The sequence below is a fragment of the Bufo gargarizans genome, chromosome 9, assembly GCF_014858855.1.
Source record: "Bufo gargarizans isolate SCDJY-AF-19 chromosome 9, ASM1485885v1, whole genome shotgun sequence".
In the NCBI taxonomy this organism is placed as follows: domain Eukaryota; kingdom Metazoa; phylum Chordata; class Amphibia; order Anura; family Bufonidae; genus Bufo; species Bufo gargarizans.
Window position 1 is genome coordinate 84940059 of NC_058088.1, and position 24544 is coordinate 84964602.

Genomic DNA, 24544 nt, shown 5'->3' on the forward strand with positions numbered 1-24544 from the left:
AAGTATTCCAAATTTTTTGAAAATTTGGGATTTTTTTTTATAAATAAAGGTAAAACATATCAGTGCAAATTGCCCACTAATGTGAAGTACAATGTGTCACGAGAAAACATTCTCAGAATGGTTTGGATAAGGCCTAATGCACACGGCCGTGTTTGCGGCCGAGAGCGGGCCGTAAAAACCCTGCCGGGATTCCTGCTGACTGCTGGAGCGCACGGCGTCATGGGTTGCTATGACGCCGTGTGCTTCATGCAGCCGCTGCTGGACAGTAATACACTACTAGTATAGTGTATTACTGTCCAGCAGCGGCTGCATGAAGCGCACGGCGTCATAGCAACCCATGACGCCGTGCGCTCCAGCAGTCAGCAGGAATCCCGGCCGGGTTTCCACGGCCCGCACTCGGCCGCAAACACGGCCGTGTGCATTCGGCCTAAGTAAAAGCATTCCCAAGGTATTATCACATAAAATGACACGTTAGATTTGCAAAATTAGGCTTGATCAGGAAGGGCAGTTAAATAGCCTGGTCTAGAAGTGGTTAAAGAGGTATTCTTATCTTGCTACTTCAGTCTCAATTGCTGCCAGCTAGCTGTTCCCTTCCTGGTTTTTCTGCTGCTAAGGCTGGGCGGGCTTAGGCAGCTAGAGTGAAGGCCGGCCACACCTCCTTATGACATCACGCTGAGCACTGAGTCCTGCGTGCTAGTTCATGTGAAGAGTAAGACTCATCAGTCTGGCAGCCTGCAATGTCTGTGAGGGGAATGGTCAGTGGTCACTCAGAGAGCCATGTGAAGTGAGCTCAGTGTACAGTAACACGTGGCTGTTCTGCAGTTTTACACATAAAATCTCTGATCTTTTACAAACCCATTATGTGCATCAAAAACTATAATTCCATATTATACATTAGCCCAAAAGCCTGACCAACCCCCACCCACCAGCACTGATGTAGATTTGTTTCCATTAAAGCTGTACTCCAGTTGTGTATAAACCTTACACTATGTATCTTTATAGATGCATATACAGCTCAGCTACATGTGGCTACTCCAGTCCCCTAACATCACTTTGGCTGAATGGCTTCCTATACAGCCCTACTACATCTTTACTTCTACTCCCCCGCTAGCACTGTGTCAGAACACTTGCATATTCAGCTCTGCTACATCTGTTTCTCTTTCACCAGCCCCCAAGTGCCTCCATCTGCCCCCCATTAGCCTCCATCTGCCCCCCATTAGCCTCCATCTGCCCCCATTAACCTCCATCTGCCCCCATTAACCTCCATCTGCCCCAAGTACCACCATCTGCCCCCAAGTGCCACCATCTGCCCCCAAGTGCCTCCATCTGCCCCCAAGTGCCTCCATCTGCCCCCAAGTGCCTCCATCTGCCCCCATTAGCCTCCATCTGCCCCCAACTGCCTCCATCTGCCCCAAGTGCCTCCATCTGCCCTATTAGCATCCATCTGCCCCCAAGTGCCTCCATCTGCCCCCATTAGCCTCCATCTGCCCCCATTAGCCTCCATCTGCCCCCAAGTGCCTCCATCTGCCCCCAAGTGCCTCCATCTGCCCCCAAGTGCCTCCATTTGCCCCATTAGCCTCCATCTGCCCCCATTAGCCTCCATCTGCCCCCATTAGCCTCCATATAGCCACCCATTAGCCTCCATATAGCCGTCCATTAGCCTCCATCTGCCCCAAAAGTGATTCCATCTGCCCCCAAAAGCATATATAACAAATACTCACCCCGCTGTCTCTCTCACGCCGTCCGCACTCGTCTCTTCCTTCCACGAACTGATCGGCCGGCCGCGCATGCGCAGATCTATTTTCAACGCAGCTCAAAGGAAAATAGATCTGCGAGATGTGCGCGATCTCGAGAAGAATTGCGTCCGCCACTAGATCACCAGGGAATGATGTGCGCAGGCACGGCCCATGGATGCGGTCGGCGAGCGGTGGCTGTATCCATGGGCAGTAACTGTAAACAATGCTATATGATTTTTCAATTTTATTCTAAATCTATAGGATTTAGAAAAAGGATTATATTTAGGAAAAGCCTCAGGGTGGGGTGGGGGGGGGGGGGGGATGAAACATGATTACCCAGATGATAATACTCCTTTAAGGATATGAGTGAATCAGTTCATAATGAATTTAGTTTGTTACAAATTTTGCAAAAACCTGTCCAAATTAACCCAAAGCTTTTCAGGTTCACTGATGGATCCAGTAAAATGGAGCACAGCTCCGTTTTACTGCACATGTTGGCGGGAAAAACCATGAGAGAGGAAGAAGAAGGGTGCTCACATGACCCTGGAAAGCAGTGGGGGGAGGACCTGACAGACAGCCTGGATCAGCTAATCAGTGGGGCAGAAGGCAGGGAGATGCCTGTGTAGAATGAGCAGTAGGTCATTCCATGATGAGCTGTTAATGAGGGTGGAACGTATGCAGTGTCTAACAGAAAGTGATCTTCGACAGTATACAGAGCCACAATTAAATATCTCTTCTAGTGTGACAGGGACAGTGTAGGAAAAGAATACAAAGAAATAATTATGTAGAATACTAGGGACTTTGATCAGGGAAATCAGTTTGAGGGAGTGAAGGGCTGGGACACAGTACTTAATAATACAGCTGCAGCAGAACCTAAAGAAAAAAAATATTCTACAAGAAAAAATATTATTTTTTCTCTTTTGAACAGAGAGACAGCTGTTTTTCCCCCAAAGCCTCAAGTTTCTGCACAGTATTATTTCCAGGACATCACACCAGTAGCATTCTTTTTTTCAATGCATTATATCCATCTGGTGTTATTAAACACATTGCAATATAGCAAAACCATATTATGGCAATATTGCCATTTTATACCAGTATATTAAACACAAATTGCACCATAGACAGAAATACTGCTGCCTTTTCTGCATCGTTAGATTGTTGGTGTGTGTGTCTGGGGGGAATAATCATATTACAATGTGTGTTTTACAGTAGAGATAGGTCTTTTGAAATTGCATTTTTAAATTAAAATATTATAGTAGTCAAATCTTACACGACTCTTTCCTGCATCATTATATGGGTGTTGCGGGGAGGGGAGAATAACCACATTACAAGTTTAGGAACTAGAAGAGAAGAAAGAGGAGTGCTTTCTGTATTGGTAGATACAAGATCTGAGTATTTCTATTTCTATTATTCTTTATTGGTAGAATGAGGCGTTTCTGGGCCGTATTGGCCTCTTCATGAGATTTCACACCACTGTTTACACTAAAAAACGTGGATGGATTGGCACTCAGATAAAAATAAATTCCTTTACTGACTCAGAACATATTAGAAAACTGTTAAAACCACTGATTACGCATTTTGGGCAGGCATGCCCTTCTTCTATGAGGAACATTTTTTCTGCACTGTTCCGGGTTGCCACCCCAGGTAACGTGCACCATACCTGCATGGAGGTGAGCTGATCCAAATTTTTCTCTGAACGTTTAAACTATCATTGGTGTGGAACCTGGTGAAGGGACCAGTACAGCCCAGAATAATACATTTAGAAATACTCACTTCTATCCCTCCATCCACAGATATGGACAGCGCTCCCTTTTCTTCTCGTTCCTGGATATACTGCACTGTGACTGTATCAGCACGAGAGGGAGTAGTGTGGATACATTCAAATGACTCCCGCACAACTCCCCTCCCCCAGGAACCATTTTTCCTGTAACATGCCAAAATGTGATAGCGTAACTATCTATACGCGTTCCTCTCTTCTTTTTATAAGTGTGCAATGTGTCTTTTACAGTAGAGAAAAGTATTTTTTGAAAAGGTCTTTTTTTGTGTTTTTAAATGCAAATTACCCTATAGCCAAATCTTTCACTGACCTTTCCTGCATTATTATATCGGCCGTTGTGGGGGGAGAATAATCACATTACAACTTTGCAATGTGTGTTTTACAGCAGAGAAAGGTCTTTTTTTTTAAACTATGTTTATAAATGCAAATAGCACAGTAGTCAGATCTTACACCGGCCTCTCCTGCATCATTATATTGTTGGTGTGGGGAGAGAATAATTGCATTACAAGTTTGCAACATGTGCTTTACAGTAGAGAAGTGCCATTTTTTAAACCATTGTTAAACGCAAATAACATGCAATAATGGCACTCTGGGCAAGTGCATAGCAGGGAGTCGGGAGGGAGGGGGGCCAAGGAGCCCACCATGATATATCACAGTCTGTTCATTGGAGAGGAGGGTGATCGGGCAGATCGGGGTGCTGAGGAGGAGGTAACATCCAAGGAGGAGGGCAGCGGCAGCAATAAAGAGCACATGTGATGTACAGCTAGAACCTCCCAAGGAAGTGCCAGGGGCCAGATCTACTTTGTGAACTGGTGATGCTGTTGATACTGTGGGTGCAGCAGGCCCAAAACATTCAAGAGCTAATTTAAGCTTGGCTGCCTTTAGCTGTGTGCGAGTATTTCCTGTCTGGCAGTTTTTCTCCACGCTACCAAAAGACAGCAGCATCATCCTTTGCAAGATCTCAAAGAGTAAAATAAACAGTGCGCAGTCAAATACAAACATAGGCACCACAGCTTTAACCAACCACAAGAAGCTGCATCACCCAATCCAGTGGGAAGACAGAGGTGGCCGTCAACTAGAAAACAGTTTCCTCCTTCTTTCAGTCTCCTATGTACAGCATGGACACATCCGTGGGCAGTACAGTGTCTTTGTCATCGCCATATTCACTTACTGCTTTTTGCTCTCAGATTTCTTCTCCACTTTGTCTCCAGCCATCAATAATGGAATGTGTGGCCAGAAGTAAATCTACTCGCCCAGCAATCTGATGGTGCACGCTCTTAATTCCCACCTGGCCAATTTGCTGTCAGTCCATTTAGTAAAGTCTGCTTCCTTTAGGAAGCTGATGGCATGCACTCGGCTTCACTGGAAGATACCTAGCTGGCATTATTTCTCCCAAAAAGCTTTGTTGCAGAGAACTTGGGCTGCTCCTTGCAATTGTCGCTTTGCAGCCAGGTGCATGCCATGGTGGACACCTGGAGCAGGAACAGTGAATTTATTTTACTGCATAATAGGCCAATATTTTTTGAGGCAACGGTGAGGCAACACCCCAACAAGGCCAGGTCCTTTTGACACCGTCACACCTCCATGTTTGTGTCGGCCTGGCTCCCACACCAGGCACTTACCCATCTCCTCCAGCTTCTACTTCATGGACATGTCCTGTTGCTCCATTCATTATCTATAGAGCTATCTCTGTCAGTCCCATAGACTTTGGATTGCAGTGATCGTCGGGGTCTTCCACCGATCAAACATTTCTCACCTGAATAACCCAGCCTATCCTTTTTAATATCTTGATGCAACTTATGGATGCATTAGAAATGCAGTGCATATACAGTTGCAAGAAAAAGTATGTGAACCCTTTGGAATGATATGGATTTCTGCACAAATTGGTCATAAAATGTGATCTGATCTTCATCTAAGTCACAACAATAGACAATCACAGTCTGCTTAAACTAATAACACACAAAGAATTACATGTTACCATGTTTTTATTGAACACACCATGTAAACAATCACAGTGCCGGTGGAAAAAGTATGTGAACCCTTGGATTTAATAACTGGTTGAATCTCCTTTGGCAGCAATAACTTCAATCAAACGTTTCCTGTAGTTGCAGATCAGACGTGCACAACGGTCAGGAGTAATTCTTGACCATTCCTCTTTACAGAACTGTTTCAGTTCAGCAATATTCTTGGGATGTCTGGTGTGAATCGCTTTCTTGAGGTCATGCCACAGCCTCTCCATCGGGTTGAGGTCAGGACTCTTACTGGGCCACTCCAGAAGGCGTATTTTCTTCTGTTTAAGCCATTCTGTTGTTGATTTACTTCTATGCTTCGGGTCGTTGTCCTGTTGCAACACCCATCTTCTGTTGAGCTTCAGCTGGTGGACAGATGGCCTTAAGTTCTCCTGCAAAATGTCTTGATAAACTTGGGAATTCATTTTTCCTTCGATGATAGCAATCCGTCCAGGCCCTGATGCAGCAAAGCAGCCCCAAACCATGATGCCCCCACCACAATACTTCACTGTTGGGATGAGGTTTTGATGTTGGTGTGCTGTGCCTCTTTTTCTCCACACATAGTGTTGTGTGTTTCTTCCAAACAACTCAACTTTGGTTTCATCTGTCCACAGAATATGTTGCCAGTACTGCTGTGGAACATCCAAGTGCTCTTGTGCAAACTGTAAACATGCAGCAATGTTTTTTTGGACAGCAGTGGCTTCCTCTGTGGTATCCTCCCTTGAAATCTATTCTTGCTTAGCTTAGTGTTTTACGTATCGTAGATTCGCTAACAGGGATGTTAGCATATGCCAGAGACTTTTGTAAGTCTTTAGCTGACACTCTAGGATTCTTCTTCACCTCATCGAGCAATTTGCGCTGTGCTCTTGCAGTAATCTTTACAGGACGGCCACTCCTAGGGAGAGTAGCAGCAGTGCTGAACTTTCTCCATTTATAGATAGTTTGTCTTACCGTGGACTGATGAACAGCAAGACTTTTAGAGATACTTTTATAACCCTTTCCCGCTTTATGCAAGTAAACAATTCTTAATCGTAGGTCTTCTGAGAGCTCTTTTGTGCGAGGCATCATTGACATCAGGCAATGCTTCTTGTGAAAAGCAAACCCAGAACTGGTGTGTGTTTTTTTTATAGGGCAGGGCAGCTGTAACAAACACCTACAATCTCATATCATTGATTGGACTCCAGTTGGCTGACACCTCACTCCAATTAGCTCTTGGAGATGTCATTAGTCTAGGGGTTCACATACTTTTTCCACCTGCACTGTGAATGTTTACATGGTGTGTTCAATAAAAACATGGTAACATTTAATTCTTTGTGTGTTATTAGTTTAAGCAGACTGTGATTGTCTACTGTTGTCACTTAGATGAAGATCAGATCACATTTTATGACCAATTTGTGCAGAAATCCATATCATTCCAAAGGGTTCACATACTTTTTCTTGCAACTGTATTTATGCAAATATAGTCATTGAAAAAGTAAAATGGGGGCCTAAAATCACTACTATTTTAGCTGAACAAACAGATTCACTATCCTAGCCATTTTATTGTTGATAAATTCTTAGGCCCCATGAACATGACTGTATTTATGCTCCGCATCCGATCCGCATTTTTTTCAGATCATTTGCAGACCCGTGCCTTTCAATTATTAAACTGATAATAAGATGGCTTAAATAAGTGTTTAGAGCTTTGGTCAGAGCAGACGGCTCCCGGCAGCTCTCCAAGGACAGCTCCGTACATCATATAGTGGCAGTGCTTCGTATTGCAGCTCAGTCACATTCACTCTTATGGACCTGAGCTGCAATTAGGCCATGTGACCATGTATGGAGTGTGGGCCTCTTCCAACAGCAGGGCCACTGCCGACCTGATATTGATGATTACCTATCTGGACGATAGGTTATCAATATTAATTACCAGATAACCCCTTACATTTCAATTAGAGAAAGTGAGGCATACTAAAAGCAAATATTCCTAAATCTAGTTTGTATGGACAGCTTAACCTACCTCTTGAAAATCATATACCTGGCCCTGGCAATGTAAAGAGAATTTATGTCTGGAATTTTTTATGGTTTTTTTATACATTTTTATGCTAAAGCCAATGTCCTCTTAAGGAATTATAAATCTTTGCTTTAAAAATTTATTTTTCTATCCCTTTCTGCAGCCTGAACCGTCTGAGCACATAAGGATGGAACAGAAATATGCCTTTTCTTGCCTTTTATTCCTGCTCCTCATGGATGGCTGCAGATTAGAACATATTAAGAGTAAGTAGCATTTGTCTTTATAGAGCATGCAGCACTCGGGAGTAGCATTCAGTCACTTAGATGACAAAGAATACGTTGCAGAAAGCTGCTACACAGTTTAGCCATTTGGATTAATTAGTCATTACAATAACAACAAACAAAGTTTTGCTGTATTCTATAGGAACCGTTCTTAAATGTCAGTCTGCAGTGTGAGTATACCTTAATGAATTGATTTTCATGCAAATACTAAAGTTTTAGGAATTCTGTATGCATTGTTTTTTGTTCTGCTATTGGATGTATTGTAGGAATGCATAAAGTATTTTATTTACCCTTCTAGTGAAGTTACTTGGTCTTTATGGCTGGTCTAGTGTCGGTATCGGTCAGCACGATTCTTCTAATGGAGCTAAATCCTTTTCTGCACATGTCCCTATGATAGTGCCTTCGCAATTTCTTTTAGGGGCCAGAACAAAGTGCTTACTGGTATAGATGATGACTAATCTGCTTGCTATAAAAGCTTTTGTGGACTTGCTCCTCCTTTCTTCAATTGTTTGACATACCATCTTTGACCTCTGCATCACTCCCTTCATTGACTATGAACTAGACCTCAACCAGTTCCTGATCTTGTCTGCTTACTTGAGATCCTCACCCAGCGTTTTCCTGAACTTGTTGACTCCTTGAGACCTCAGACATTAGTTTGGTCCTTGAATTATCCATATTCTCTAATCCCACTCAAATTACTCTTCCAGTATCTTTAGCTTTTGGCTTTTGACCAGAAGAGGCAGTTTAGAAGGTAGACATCTTACATGTACAGCAGGGGTTTGTTCAGTTCAGTAACCAGCACCCATCTATGGTGTCTTATCTACCAAATTTTACTTCCACCAATCTTTTTGTCTAAATATATGTATACGTAGAAGAGGAAATCTGTGGAACATAGGCTTTAAAGGGTCAACAAAAGGTAACAACGTTGACAGAAAAATAGAAACTAATCAATTGCTTTTCCAAATTGCAATTGTAATTTTTTTCCCAAAATCAGAAATAGAGAGCATATGTCAGCAGGATCAACCCCATTAAATGCAGGCTTAATACCTGGTAGGGTTGATCCTGTCGAGTCAAAGGATGCCTCCTTTATATTTCTCTGTTCCTGAGAAAAATAACTTTTTATTAATATGTAAACTAGGTCTTCGTTGTGCCAAGGGGTAGAACTAAGCCCCCTGGGAGCACCAAAGCTCCTCTGCTCTGCACTTGGAGCCACTCATCCCCTTGATTGACTTCTTGCCTGGCCCTGTAATTTGGCACCTGCAGTGTAGACTACACGATCAGTGCATGCTCAGTGACCTTGACTCTGCTTTACCAGCAGTGCAGATGACTGTTGCGAATGCTCTCATGACGTCATCCTCCACTTGGAAGAGTAGATGCTCAGCATTGTATGGATGGAGGATGACGTCATCTGCACATGCACAGTAGTCATCTTCATTGCTGGGGAAGCAGAAGCAGATGCACTGTACATGCACCAATGGTGTAGAGAAACTACAGTGCATGTGCGAGATTACAGGCAAGACAAGGTGTCTGGCTCTGTCAAACAAGGGGACGAGGTAAGTGGCTCGAAGTGCAGAGTGAAGGAGCTCTGGACTCCAAGAGGCTTGGGACTGCCCCTCAGTGCATAAGAGACCTAATTTATGTATTAATAAAAAGTTATTTTTCTCAGGAGGAAGGAAGATATATAAGATATTGCTTTATTCGGGAAGCTCAATCCAGATATTATGCCTGATTTAATAGGGTTGATCCTGCTGATGCAGTCCTGATCAAAAGTTTAAGACCACTTGAAAAATGGAAAAAAATAATATTTTACATTGTTGGATCTTAACAAGGTTCCAAGTAGATCTTCAACATGCAACAAGAAGAAATGAGAGTGAGACAAAACATTTTTTGAGCATTCAATTAATTGAAAATAACGATTAAACTGAAACAGGCTGTTTTTCAGCTGATCCAAATTTTAGGACCTCATGCCTTAAGGCCAAATCTATGCAAAGGTGTGGATTCATTGTCATTTTCTGTCAGGTAGTCACTTGTTGTGATGGCAAAGGCAAAAAAACTCTCCCTTTTTGAACGTGGTCGGGGTGTTGAACTGCATAAGCAGGGTCTCTCACAGCGCGCCATCGCTGCTGAGGTGGGACGCAGTAAGACAGTGATTTGGAATTTCTTAAATGATCCTGAGGGTTATGGAACAAAAAAGTCAAGTGGAAGACCCCAAAAAATTGAGCACTGAGCCGGAGGATCCAATTGGCTGTCCGTCAAGACACTGGGCGATCCTCGACCCAAATTAAGGCCCTTACTGGTGCTGACTGCAGCCCCATAACCATCAGATGGCATCTGAGACTGAAGGGCTTCAAAAACAAAAAACGTCTTCAAAGACCTCGTCTCCTTGAACGCCACAGAACTGCTCGTTTGGACTTTGCAAGAGAGCACCAAACATGGGACATTCAAAAGTGGAAGAAAGTTTTATTCTCTGATGAGAAAAAATTTAACCTTGATGGTCCTGTTGGTTTCCAACGTTACTGGCATGACAAGCAGATCCCACCTGAGATGTTTTCTATGTGCCACAGTAGAGGGGGCGCTATAATGGTCTGGGGTGCTTTTTCCTTCAGTGAAACAATGGAACTTCAGAAAGTGCAGGGGGGTCAAACGGCCGCTGGCTATGTCCAGATGTTGCAGAGAGCATTCCTCATGACTGAGGGCCCTCGTCTCTGTGGTAACAACTGGGTTTTTCAACAGGACAATGCTACAGTACACAATGCCCACAGGACAAGGGACTTCTTCCAGGAGAATAACATCACTCTTTTGGCCCATCCTGCGTGTTCCCCTGATCTAAATCCAATTGAGAACCTTTGGCGATGGATGGCAAGGGAAGTTTACAAAAATGGACAACAGTTCTAGACAGTAGATGGCCTTCGTGAGGCCATCTTCACCACTTGGAGAAATGTTCCCACTCACCTCATGGAAACTCTTACATCAAGCATGCCGAAACAAATTTTTGAAGTTATAAACAATAACGGCGGAGCTACTCATTACTGAGTTCATGTTTGGAAGTTGGATTTCTGTTTTGGGGGGGTTTCGTTTTTTTTTGGGAGGTGTGGTCCTAAACTTCTGATCAGCTGAAAAACAGCCTGTTTCAGTTTATTCGTTGTTTTCATTAAATTGAATACTCAAAAAATGTTTTGTCTCACTCCCATTTCTTCTTGTTGCATGTTGAAGCTCTACTTGGAACGTTAAGATCCAGCCATGCTATATATGATTTTTTGCCATTTTTCAAGTGGTCCTAAACTTTTGATCAGGACTGTATATGCTCCTTATATAGGTTATCCAATGAGTAAGGTAATAAAATGATAATCAGACATTATATAGTACATGCCAATCTCTTTTTTTCACAAAGCTAGAACCAGCCCTGTACCGCACATGGATCCAGAGCTCTCTTCATTCATTGCTTTAATTGCTGGGCTCAGTTCTCTTTATGTGTGCCTTTTCACAGGGGACATATTCATTGTGCTGCAGCTCTCTCCCTGTTGCATCGCTGTCCCTATCACAGTTCAGAAGGTGTGTCCTCAAGCTTGCCCTTTCTGCTGCAGCTGTCTCCCTAGAACTGTCACAGCTTCTAACAATAGAAACAGCTGGTGGCAGTTGAAGAATGAAACTGAATATGTGTGTCCATCTTAGTGAAGTAGACAGAGAAATATGGAAGGTAACAAACAGCAGGTGGCACCATACAGATATATATTTTATTGAATTACTCAATGACCATACTAAATTATTAATTACATGCAATTACATAAGTATGCAGATCCAGGTGCTGGTTTGAAAATTTGATACAGTAATATTTTTTGTGGGACAACCGTTTTAATCTTATCACAAATTTTAAAATTATTATATTACTTCATTTTACATAAGGCAAGCCCACTAGTATCTTAACCCTTTCATGACCAGGCCCAAAAAGGCCTGAATGTCCAAGCAACTTTTTGTCATTTTGTGCACATGTTGGTTTAGTGACCGTAGCTTTTTTATTTGCTTGACTACGAAAATAATTTTAGCTATTTTTCTTACTTGACACTTAGGACTTTTTATTAGAATTTTTTTTGTTTGTTTGTTTTTTTAGGTTTAATTTGGAGGAAAACCGCAAATTATTATTAAAAATACATTTTTGTTTTAATTATAGATTTTTATTTAATAAATATTAAAACTGACATAAAAATTAATTATTGCAATGGGTTCCCTATTTTGTGACGATCGTTTTCATATAATAACATGTATAGGTTTGAGAGAACAGGGCGATTATAGTGACTGTTTCTGTTAGCGACTGCATTTTAATTTATTTCTTTTTTAACTTGTATTTTTTAATTATTTATTTATTTATTTATTTTTAACTTATAATTAACTTTATTTTTTTTTGGCACATAATATGTCCCCCAGGAGGTCATTAAAAGACCTTTAACTTTTTTTAAACTGTTTCCACTGCATCCACAGGAGCCCCAGTTACAGGGGAAAACACACACAGGCAGAGCTGATCAGGGTCTCTTTAGATCCTGCAGCTCTGCTTCTGCTCCAGACACCCCCTGGCGGTCACGTGACCGCCAGGATTAACAGGGGAACCTGCACTGCTGCTTCCTGCTCCCTCCATGATGTGCTCAGGTACCGCTCTCCTGCCGACACAGGAGAAGACAGAAGCGGTAATAAACCGCTCCTGTCTTCTCCTCAAGGTCCTTACTTTGTCTGTCAGCCGGGACCCGACCTGCTCCTGCTAGATTGCAGGAGCAGGAGCTTTAATCCCAGCGCTGATCAGCACTGGGATTAAAGTGCTGCCACCACGTGTATACACGTGCTAGCTGCACGGGACATGTGCAGATGCCACGTATATAGCCGTATGGCAGTCAGGAAGAGGTTAAAATTGATTTGTGGCTTAGAAAATCTATTTTCTGAATAAAAGGTAGCCATTTTTCAGAACCTTTACACAGTATATTAGTTAGAAAGAGTATCTCTCTGTATAGAGGACCTAGAATATGTCCATTACGAGTGGGCAGTTGATTTCAATGGGAATTTTGTAATGCTTAACATTTCAGAACTGCTCAAAGTGAACAACCCTTTAACTGACCTATCATGATGTAGCTCATAGCAGTCCTAAATAAGTTCCAAATGTAAAGGGAACATGCCGCGTTGAACATAGTGTCTGAATTGAAGGCAGCATGTTATAGAGCAAGAGGATCTAAGTAGGCTGATAAATAGTTTTGTGGGAAAATATTCAGCATAATTTATAATTCATTCATTTATATGAATGTTCATTCTGGACTTTGAAGTCAAGGAGGTGGTCCTATCAGTGACTGACAGCTATCTATGTATGCAGTCATAAAGGGAAGGCTGTCAATTACTAATAGGACCTCCTCTTTGACATCAAAGCCTAGAATGAGCAGGGATACCGCTGTCAATCAATGAAAAGACCACCCACATTACACCTAAGCATCAAAAGATCAGAAAGTTAAATTAATAAAATACAAATTATACGGAATCTTTTCCCAATAAAAGTATATGTGTCACTATATTTATATCAATCTGCTCAGCTCCTCCTGCTCTATAACATCCTGCCTGTGGATTAGTCTGTGCAATTTATATAAAAGTATTCACTTTGCGATAGCAAGAATTAGAGATGAGCGAAGTCTTTTAAAATTTTGATTCGGCTTTGCCGAAGTTCGACAAGAAATTTGATTCGTTACTAATTCATTTGTCACGAATTGCTATAAATCAGGTATACCTAGGCCACTCTGCCTTAGGATACGTCCACACGGAGTGGCCGTGCTGTGGGCGGGTTGCGTCCAGGCTGCAGTGAAGAACCGTGTGGCCAATTAGCCTGCAGCTGCCTTTCGGTCTTTATTATTAATGGCCGTGCTGCATCTTTAATACACCTTTAAACATGGGGTGTATCCACTTCTCCAACCCCAGTGCTCTCCTGCCCTACAGGTGGAAGCCCTTCTTCTGTCATCTGCTTTTCCTCCTTTTCCACATCATCTAAAATCAATGAGAATATGTCATCAGGGACATCCAGCTCCTCCTCTCTCTGCATATTGCTGACTTTTTAGGACATGGAGATTTTGAAGGATGATTTGGAAGAAAGTAAAGCCAGCAAAAGATGAGAATGGTCATCATTAAGACCTGACCCCCCTAAGGGATGTAGACTGGATGGTATTGGTTGGCACACTGGCACTGGAATAATAAAGGCTTTCATTTTATTGGTATTTAATTACATATTTTAGTTTACGACTGATGTAGAAATAAGTAAATATAGGAATAAATAAATAAAACTGATGCAGAATAAGTCTCCCTGCAGTCTCTCTGTATTTTCCCTGCAGTCTCCCTGCACTCTCCCTGCATTTTCACTGCAGTCTCCCTGCATTCTCCCTCTCCAATATTCTTCTATTAATCATTTTCAGCAACACTGTCCCTAGCGCATGAGCGCTTGCCATATCTCTGTGTGCTCAGCTTACATGACAATGGCAGAGACCGTGCAGGATGAGGGTTTTATAGGGCAGTGACATCACAGGGGATGGCTATCTTCGGATTGGCTGGCTGCATGGCATTATGGGTGATCTCGCATTCCCAGGCTTCTTACTTTCACTTTGTAACATGTGCAGCTGCCATTTTAGGAAAACCTGATTCGTTACCTCGAAGTGCGAGAAAATTCAGATCTGTTTCCTAAACTTCAGACCGAATTCAGCTTCGAATGCTTTGCTTAGCTCAACAATAGAATAAATCAAAATGAATTTAGGTGCTGCAGGGTAGTACTTGATCCATGTTTTACATAAAACATTTCCATTAGTACATAGCTAATTTTAGGTACAGGAATATAAAGCCTATTTGGATTGCACAAATGGTAATGCTGGATCATGAAGCACCTGCCTAATTTAATGAAGGAAGAGGGTTTCATTTACAGCTTCAAGTACCGAAACATGGCACTTGTAAAGGTCAGCATCATTAACAGTAGGATTACAAGAGTCTTTAGGAGGTTTATACTTCCTTCTTATCCTAGTAAACTTGTCCATAAATCACCTCATATGTGATTTTCCTTCCTAGGAATTGAATAAGCTTATTCATAGAGATAAATGGAAGCTGTGTAGATATATGCATTTGTATATGTGAAATAATCAAGATTCTACACTGCCTGTCAAAAAAAAGTCGCCACCAAAAAAAGCCTTTAGCTTTCATTAAGGCACGCATTCGCTGTGACATTATTTCGATAAGCTTCTGCAATGTCACAAGATTTATTTCCATCCATTGTTGCATTCATTTTTCACTAAGATCTTGCATTGATGATGGTAGAGTCTGACTGCTGCACAAAGGCTTCTTAAGCACCCAAAGATTCTCAATGGGGTTAAGGTCTGGACTCTGTGGTGGCCAATCCATGTGTGAAAATGATGTCTCATGCTCGCTGAATCACTCTTTCACAATTTGAGCCCGATGAATCCTGGCATTGTCATCTTAGAATATGCCCGTGCCATCAGGGAAGAAAAAATCCATTGATGGAATAACCTGGTCATTCAGTATGTTCAGGTAGTCATCTGACCTCATTCTTGGAGCACATACTGTTGCTGAACCTAGACCTGACCAACTGCAGCAACCCCAGATCATAGCACTGCCCCCACAGGCTTGTACAGTGGGTACTAGGCATGATGGGTGCATCACTTCATCTGCCTCTCTTCTTACCCTGATGCGCCCATCACTCTGGAACAGGGTAAATCTGGACTCATCAGACCACATTACCTGCTTCCATTGATCCAGAGTCCAATCTTTATGCTCCCTAGCAAATTGAAGCCTTTTTTTCTGGTTTGCCTCACTGATTAGTGGTTTTCTTACGGCTACACAGCTGTTCAGTCCCAATCCTTTGCATTCCCTTCGCATTGTGCAAGTGGAAATGCTCTTACATTTACTATTAAACATAGCCCTGAGTTCTACTTTTGTTCTTCGATTTGATTTCACTAAACGTTTAAGTGATTGCCGATCACGATCATTTAGGATTTTTTTTCCGCCACATTTCTTCCTCAAATACGATGCATCCCCACTATCCTTCCAGTTTTTAATAATGCGTTGGACAGTTCTTAACCCAATTTTAGTAGTTTCTGCAATCTCCTTAGATGTTTTCTCTGCTTGATGCATGCCAATGATTTGACTCTTCTCAAACAGACTAACATCTTTTCCACGACCACGAGATGTGTCTTTCGACATGGTTGTTTAAGAAATGAGAAGCAACTCATTGCACCAGTTGGGGTTAAATAACTTATTGCCAGCTGAAAGATAATCGACCATGCAATAATTATCCAATAGGAGGCTCATAACTATTTGTTTAGTTAAATCCAGGTGGCGACTTTTCTTTTGGACAGGCAATGTATATACAAGATGAGATGCATGGAGGCATACAGGTATCATTTGTCCACAGATATTGTAGCTGGGTCTGTAGATTCTGCATACTTGTAGGTTGCCAAAGCTGGTGTCTCAGCTGATCCCATAAATGCTCAATTGTCGATAAATCTAACAATCAAGCAGGCCAAGTAAGTGTTGCATTCTGATGGGGATTCTCCTGTGAAAGCCTTGCTGTGTATGGACAAAATTATCCTGCTGAGCTATTAGTACCCCTCATATTACCACCAGGGATGACCGACTGTCGTATGCGTTGGCTTACCAGATCGTCACACCAGCAGTTGGGGCAGGAGGTTGCTCCACAGCAAAGGCAGAATTGAAGAGCTCACCATAAGGTCTCCATACTAAAACCTGACTATCGTCAGATCACAAATAGAACCTGGATTTGTTGGTAAAGTTGATATGGTTCCAGTCCGTAGCAGTCCAAGTTTCTCATTTGCGAAACCACTGAAAACTAAGGTGATGGTGGCTGACTACCAATGGCAGGACACTTAATGACACCAAGTTGGCTTCTGTAAAGTGTCTGGTGTGTAAAGAAGGTGCCACCTGTGTTTAAATAGTGGACGATGAAACAGTACAAGCTGTTTGCGCTTGTTGGTGGATCAAACAATCCTCACTGCTGGCGGTCTGTCTGAGCTGTCCAGAGACACTGTTTCCAACACCTCCTAACAGCTAGGTCAGAACAGCCTAGATAACATCAAAACGACCATCCTGCTTCTCTCAGTCTAATGAAGTGACCCCTTTTAAAGTCCGTCAACTGGGCAAAATGCCTTCAAGTGTGTTTTAGAGGCATGTCTAGGTCCATGTCTAGGTCTAAGGTTATACTGCCATAGAATGTTCAAATCATGCCATAATGGGTGTAGAATACAAATGATCGAAGCTTAAATGGTTAACTTTATTAAAGGTACTCCATCTATATGACTCTTTATGACTACCTACTTCTTAAAACTTTCATGTTCTTATCTTCTAACCTGATGGGGTCTTGATTGACTAATGAAACCCTATTTTGTTTCCTCTCTTGTTCTTCTCTTCTATTTCTCCTTCTTTTCATCTCCTTATCTTTACTCCTACTAAACAGCTAATTTTTATGCCACATTCCCTACATACGTTTAGGAATGCCCTCCACAGTTTTTGTTTTCTAGCTTATTTTTACCACATCTTTCCATCACTTTAGAACCCTTACCCCTGGAATTCACCCTTATAAAAAGCAGCATATATTCACACAATTTGAGCTATTTGTATGCAATGATCTTTGCTTATTCTGATCCTTATTTCCTCACTGAACCTCTTCTTCTTCTTTAGCTGCCCATTTTTCCAATTTATCCAGGACCTAGTGTAGCATTGACATATCTTTTGCAGAACATTAGATCATTTGGTATCACCTGCAAACACATAGTTAAATGTATTGTCCAAGAGTTTAAAATTGATGGCCTATACTCAGGATAGGCCATCAATAACTAGTTGTTTTTTATGTCATTTTTTGTTAATAAACTTCCCTGGGGCAGCCATATTGGACAGATATCTCTCTTTTTTTCTTCTTCTTCTCAACAAGTTGTAATTCAGTTCTGGAGTAGATAATTCCCCCAAAAAACTTTCTTTTTTTCCTTTTCTTTTTTTTTCTTCTTCATACTAAATTACAGTTCAGAATTAATATTATTTTAACTTCCCCTTAACCACCCATTACCCACCCCTCCCTACCCTTTCGATGCATCTCAAATCCCTCTATAATCCTAATAACGAGAGAGGAGGAAAAGAGGGCTATGGAAGAAGATGGGAAAAAGAAAACATGGAGCGTTAAAAGATAAAAAATGGAGGTGAGGAAGTTAAAACCTCCAAGCATCCCATATCTTAAACCATTTTTTCCTGACTGTTTCTTTGCTTATATAGAATTTTCATAATTTTGAACTCTATTGACCAAATTTATCCATGCGTTCAAATTTGGAACATTCTGTGAGAACCAGACTCGAGTAATCAAGAGTCTCGCCAAAAACAGTATTCTTCTAAAAAGAATCTTTTTGTATTTATCACAATTTACCTTAGAAAGATCACTCAATATCCAGCATATGGGTAACAAAGTTATAAATCGCAGACCAGTATTGTTTAAGTTCTGGGCAGGACCAAAGCATATGTAGGTGATCAGCCCCAGGTAAATCACACAGTGGACAACAATCTCTTAAACCGTGTTTATATAGCCATAATGGCCTAACATACAATCTATGCAAAATATTAAATTGTACCAATACGTGATTAAAACTGAGAAATTAAACTTAAATTGATAAATATATTCCCCAACCCTCTACTTGAATCCTTGAGCAATCAACTCCCCAGGCCCTTTGTCCGGGTGATTGTGTTTTAATAAATAGTGCCTTAAGTAGTAATTTATACAATTGTGCAATCTTAACCCTTTGATCTAAATTGCACCACTGTCTAGTAATACTCCAGAGGGGCGTGACTAAGCAACTCCTGGTATTTACTAGGGCCCCAGATGGTAGGGTTATGCTTTGCTGCAGGGAGTTGCCAGGGTCCACTCTGGAGCGTAAACTAGACAGTGACAACAGGAGCAAACGGACAACAGGTACCAGAAGGTACCGACGGTACATAGGCAAACATAACAAACAGGCAAATACAAGCAGGCAACTAAAGTTGCAAGGAAACAGGAGTGGCAATGAGCAGAGAAGGACTAGCTCCACCAGTGGTATACTGCGTGGCCTTGCCCATAGCACTCTGCAGCAAGGCACGCTGCAGCAAGGGCTTGCTGAACAGAGACATATGAATACACACAAGGTGACTCAAACATAACTGGCAGAACAGATAACAGAAACACAGGAAAGAGGACGGCAATGAACAAGTAGGAAACCCACAGAGCACAGACAGACATGGATCTCATGGGTCAGCAGCATGGGAGAGCGAGTACAAACTAGGAGCAGGACAAGACAACACACACCAGGAGAGCTGACCCAGAACTGAGGAAACCTCAGCCTTATATACAGGTTCCATGGGTGCAGCAGAGAGGCCACACCCATGGAGCAGACAGGATTAACGCCAGATAGGAACACAGGGGAGTTAACCCATAAAGAATCACAAAGAACACACAGAAATGAAACTGCAGCGAGGAGCGCCGAACGAGCAAGGACGGAAGGTCACAGCCAGAGATAGTGGCTGTGACACTCCCATTGTGTTAACACCGAGAATGGAAGTATCTCATATCTCTCCATTCATCACTAACCGTGTAACATATATAATATAATTTTTTTGCCAAAACTGGTCCCCAGCTAATTTATCTAAGGCTTGTAATTGGAAATTATGCCAGAGAGGAATACACTGGAGAAATCCTTTTATTCTCAGCCACCTTCTAATAGTGTCCCATGACTTGGATAGTAACTTTGTAGCCTGTTGAGTATTAATCAATTGCCCAGATTCCAATAGTGTGAATATATTGTTATACAAAGATCTCCTCACCAAAGTGGTACACAATACACTTTTCTCCCATTCACGATATATAGCTGCCCGGCTATAAAATAACCTTTGAAGTAGGGAAAATTCAATCCTCCCTGCTCCAACGGCTTGTATAGATATTCCAATTTAAGCCTTACCCGCTTTCTTCCCCACAACAGATCATTAATTATTTTCTCGATGAGTTTAAAAAATGTATGGTTTATTCATATGGGTGAATTCCTAAGGATATAGATGAGTTGGGGTAAAATCACCATCTTCACCAGGGATACTCTGTCAGCTCTGAATAAGGGAAGTCGAAGCCATATCCCAATTTTTTATCTCAGTTTAGTTAACAATGGAATCAGATTAAGTTGAAGAAAATCTACAATCTTAGGGGATATAATCATACCCAAGTATTGAAAGGAATCAAAGTTCCCTCACCAGAGAGGACAAAAGCATCCACTGGCATAAGAGTGATTTTTGACCAATTTATATCTAGGCCTGAAACTTTGCCAAAAGAGTTAACTATTCGGATGAGTCTTGGAAGCGTTTTACTAGTATGATCCATAATGAATAAAACATCGTCTGCATATAAGGAAATACGATCGTCCACCCCAATGTTCCAAACCCTTCAATCTTAGAATCCTGCCTAACAGCCAAGGCTAGGGGTAAGATCCATCTACCAATGAGTCAGCAAATACCGCCAAGAGACTAGGGAGGATAACCTCTCTGTATTTGCAGGAGAATCCATATGGAAATCCATCTGACCCAGGGGAGGAGTTACCAGAGCATGCTTTAATTGAAGCCTCTAGTTCCTGTAAAGAAAAATCTGCCTCAAGCTATTACCTTTGAGTGTCTGTAAGGACTAGAAAGGAAATGGCATCCAGATAGGAGTCCATCATTTCATCTGTAATATTAATATTTGCCTTATAAAAATCAACAAAATGCTTAAAAAAAAATACCCTTTATACCTTCTTGATCACTAACAATTCTACCATAGCTATGAACGGATGTCATCTATCTGTCTTTTTTTGTTCCTGATTGGAAATCACCCTCGACAATAGTTTTCCCGGACGACCCGATTCAGTGAAATATTTTTGACCCTCTGCTGGGCCTTATCCAACAAAAGTTTGAATATGTCTGACTTGCATTCTGAATGGCTTTTCTATTTTCTTGTGTCTTATTTCTAAAAAAGTCATTCATGGCAAATGTTGCTGCTTCTTTTAAAGCCTTCTCCTTAATACCATAGCCTTTCCTTAAGTTAGCAATGTTACTGACCAAAATCCCCCTCATAATGGCCTTAAATGCATCCCACACTACTTGGGTTTTAGCTGAATTATGGTTAATATCCCCAAATTGCACAATTTCCAGTTGTATTACTTCATGATTATCCATTAGGGACATCCAATAAGGGTTTAATCTAAACGGGGGTCTTACCTCATATCTCTATCATGGGCCATGCAAAGCTCAAGGAAGAGAGGTACATGGTCTGAGAGAGACCTGGCCTAATTTTTCATCAGTGTTACATAACTTAATGTTTCAATTATTAAGGCCAGAACTATCCTAGACATAGACTTTCCAGCTTTGCTTATGCAAGAGTAAGCTCTTCTCCCTTGCCCTAAGAATCCCCACACATCCCTAAAGCCAGATTCCAGACAAAACTGTGCTAAGGGCGAGCCCAGGGCAGGGGTACGGCAGTCCCCATCCATAGAAATCCTATCTGTAGTGGGATTAATGACACAATTAAAGTTCCTGATAGCTAATGAGGGGCATTCAGGCCATTGTTCCATAAAAGTTAACAGAGTTCAGTACATATAAGGAAAAAGGAGATGGAATATAAACAAAGGCCAGAATACATAGTTTCCCAACAAATAAAAAGACAAATCTCCCCTGCTTGTCAACAGAGGATGCCTCAGAGACAAAATCAATCGCCCTCTGAATAAGGACCACCACTCCTCTAGAATAGCTAGTAAAATTAGCGTGATAGGTCTGCGCAGCCCATCCTCTGTTGATCCGCAGGGAAGTCTCCTCAGTGAAATGAGTCTCCACCAAGCAGACCATCGCTTGTCTCTTGGTGAAAACAGCTGGTCTCTTTACTTTATCACCCAGACCCCAAACATTCCAGGTTAAGATTCTAACTGACATTATATTAGCCAACAAAGTCCCAAACTAAGGGAGTTTCCAATATACCCAACCCTCCTCCCCCTATTCTATAAGACACATCGCAACCCTCCCCAAATACCCTCCCTACATCCCAATCTTCTTCATCCGCCATATCCGCCACATCTCTGCTAGGACCATCCTTCCCCCTCTCACTCCCCCGCAGCCCCGCCCCTACCCCCAGGCAAAAAAAGAAGAATAGAAAAACCATAACAAAGAAAAAGAAACAGAACTAATTAAATATTATTCCGATCAAGCCAATCCCTGGCAAGATCAGAAGAGTAAAAAAAAATTTGTTCCATCATTAAAGATAACCTGAAGTTTGGCTGGATAAACAAATGAGTATTTAATATCCTTTTCCTGTAGACGTTTTTTAACCGCAGTAAAACTGTCTCTTTTTTGGATCTCCTTAGAAAAGTCCGGGAAAAAGGACAGTCTGTTCCCGTTGTATAACATGGGAGGACACCCCCTCGCCCTTCTTAATATCATATCTCTATCTCGTGAGGCCAATATCTTCACCAAAAGTACCCGTGGCTTCCTTCCAGGAATTGGTTTACCCTCAGAAAATTTTCCTTTCCGAACTTCTCCAAAATCAACTGACCCAGATTATTTTCCTCTGTGCCCTCAGGTAGCCCCAGAATTCTCACATTACATCTGTCCTCCAGATCTACCACATTTTTTTTAGCATGTTAGGGTCTATCTTTAAGGTGGAGATTTCAGTTTTAGCTGTTTTAGGTTCATTCTGTAGAGCGTCCACTGACTTTTCTATATTAGTAACTCTGTCCCGAATCTTCAAAACCTCATCCCTTATAAGGGCCACATCGGACTGGATTGTCCCGAACTGCATTGAAATATCATGTATTAATTCCCCATTTTTTTTAACTGCCATCAATATTTCTTTTAAAGGGGAAGAATCTGCACTAAGTAGATCTCCTTCCTCCACTCTCTCCATCACCTCACCTTGGGGATGTTCATCCAATATTTCCTCCAACATAGTTGGGGAATTGTTATAATTTTTTTTAGGATTAATATCCTGCATCCCTTTTTGTCCTGTTCTCGTGCTGATCTTTGGACATTATAAAAAGTGTTAAATCTTTGTAGATTCCACAGGTTTCTGGCCTGTTTTTAACACAGAAAAATCAGCTGAGCGTCTATTTTGCTTAGGGACCATTTTTTTCCCCATTTTTTTTTTTGCACACCTTTTTCCCCTCTCTTTTCGTTTGATTCTTTTGTTTTCCTTTCTATAGATTTTCCTTATTTTTCTTCCTTTTTTCCCTTCTTTTTTTTTTTTGCCTTTTGTTCTCCTTTTTCTTCTTTTTCCTTCCCTCTTTACACTCCTAGTAAGCTACTTGTAAAAAGCCCAAACACAACACAGGAGTAGAAGGAACAGCAAAAATGAGTGCCAAATTAGAAAGACCTCACCAATCTTCTTGTGAAAGATCAGGCAGACTACTGCAGATCCCCGAGGCGCAGCACACACAGCACAGAAGGGGAACCAGCAAAGAAATCCACGAGACTCGGAGGCAGAATGACAGGATCGGCAGGTGCACCGATAGCAGGATCAGAATCAATGGAGTCCAGAAGACGGTGACAGGCAGAGGGCACAGGGCCAGACAACCCCCTAGAAATGTAAGACAAGGGGAAAGCCCTCTGAGAACTCCAGGCTCAATTTGGACCAGAGGGGACCTTCATGCGGAGGGAACAGCGAGACATAGAAGAGCCCCGTACATCCAGGCAGCAGAGCATCCAACGGAAGGCTGGCCCACCAACCTTCAAAGTAGTCAGCACTGAAAACCGCTATCATCAGGAAACACGACCGCCACAGATAGACCCACAGACGGACTGAGGCTTGAGAGCAAGTCCCACCATCAGCAGGAGATGCGACAGGACGCGGAGGAGAAGAGAGGAAGGGCGTGACGCAGCTTGCCTACGTCATCACGTCCCTATGTCCCTGAGATATGTAGGCCATCAATATTTGATTAGTAACTCTTGGCATCCACGACAAACAGCTGTTTGAGGAGGCCGCAGCTCTCTGGTGAGCAATGTGGTTTCATCAAAGCTTGCCAAGCACAGTATCATACATTGTATAGCAGCTGTGCTTCGTGTTGCAGCTAAGGCCTATTCACTTGAATGGGACTAAGCTGCGCCTAGGCCATGTGACTGATGGCCTCTTCAAAGAATTAATCGGCGGAGGTGCTGAGAATCCCACCAATCAGATATTGAAGACCTATCCTGAGGATAGTTCATCAATATCAAAATCTCGAAAAAGCCATTTAGCATTTGCACCAGGGGTCAGCAACCTTCAGCACTCCAGGTGTGGTGAAACTGCAACTCCCAGCATGCACTCTTGCTTGGCTGTTCTTAGAACTCCCATATAAGTGAGTGGAGCATGCTGGGAGTTGAAGTTTCACAACATCTGGAGTGGCGGTGGTTGATGATCCTTTATCTATACTGTAAAAAAAACCACAAACTATAGAAATGCCATCCCCCCTGCAGATCCAAATGATACTTTTAGATTTTTGGTGATTTTTGTCTAAATAGAAGTAAAAAGGCTTCCATGCTGAGAGTTAGTGGTGACGTGGAGTGGGACATATGCTTTTAGTTGTTATAGTGCCCTGTTCTATTGACAAACAGAAATGTCTGGTTCTTGTCTTTGCCCCAGCTCAGGTTGTGAGAGTACTGACACTGGTAGACCATAAGGTTATAAACTTCAGGTGTAATGGGGCTACTGGCCCCAATAC

The 24544-nt window shown here is 42.0% G+C and overlaps 1 protein-coding gene across 1 annotated transcript in view; it reads left to right on the forward strand.

Moving 5' to 3' along the window:
- Positions 1-24544, forward strand: part of CHRDL1 (chordin like 1) — a 98181-nt gene that overhangs the window by 18944 nt on the left and 54693 nt on the right. The window contains 1 exon segment of the mRNA XM_044305971.1: positions 7679-7778. Coding sequence (XP_044161906.1) covers positions 7679-7778 — 100 coding nt within the window.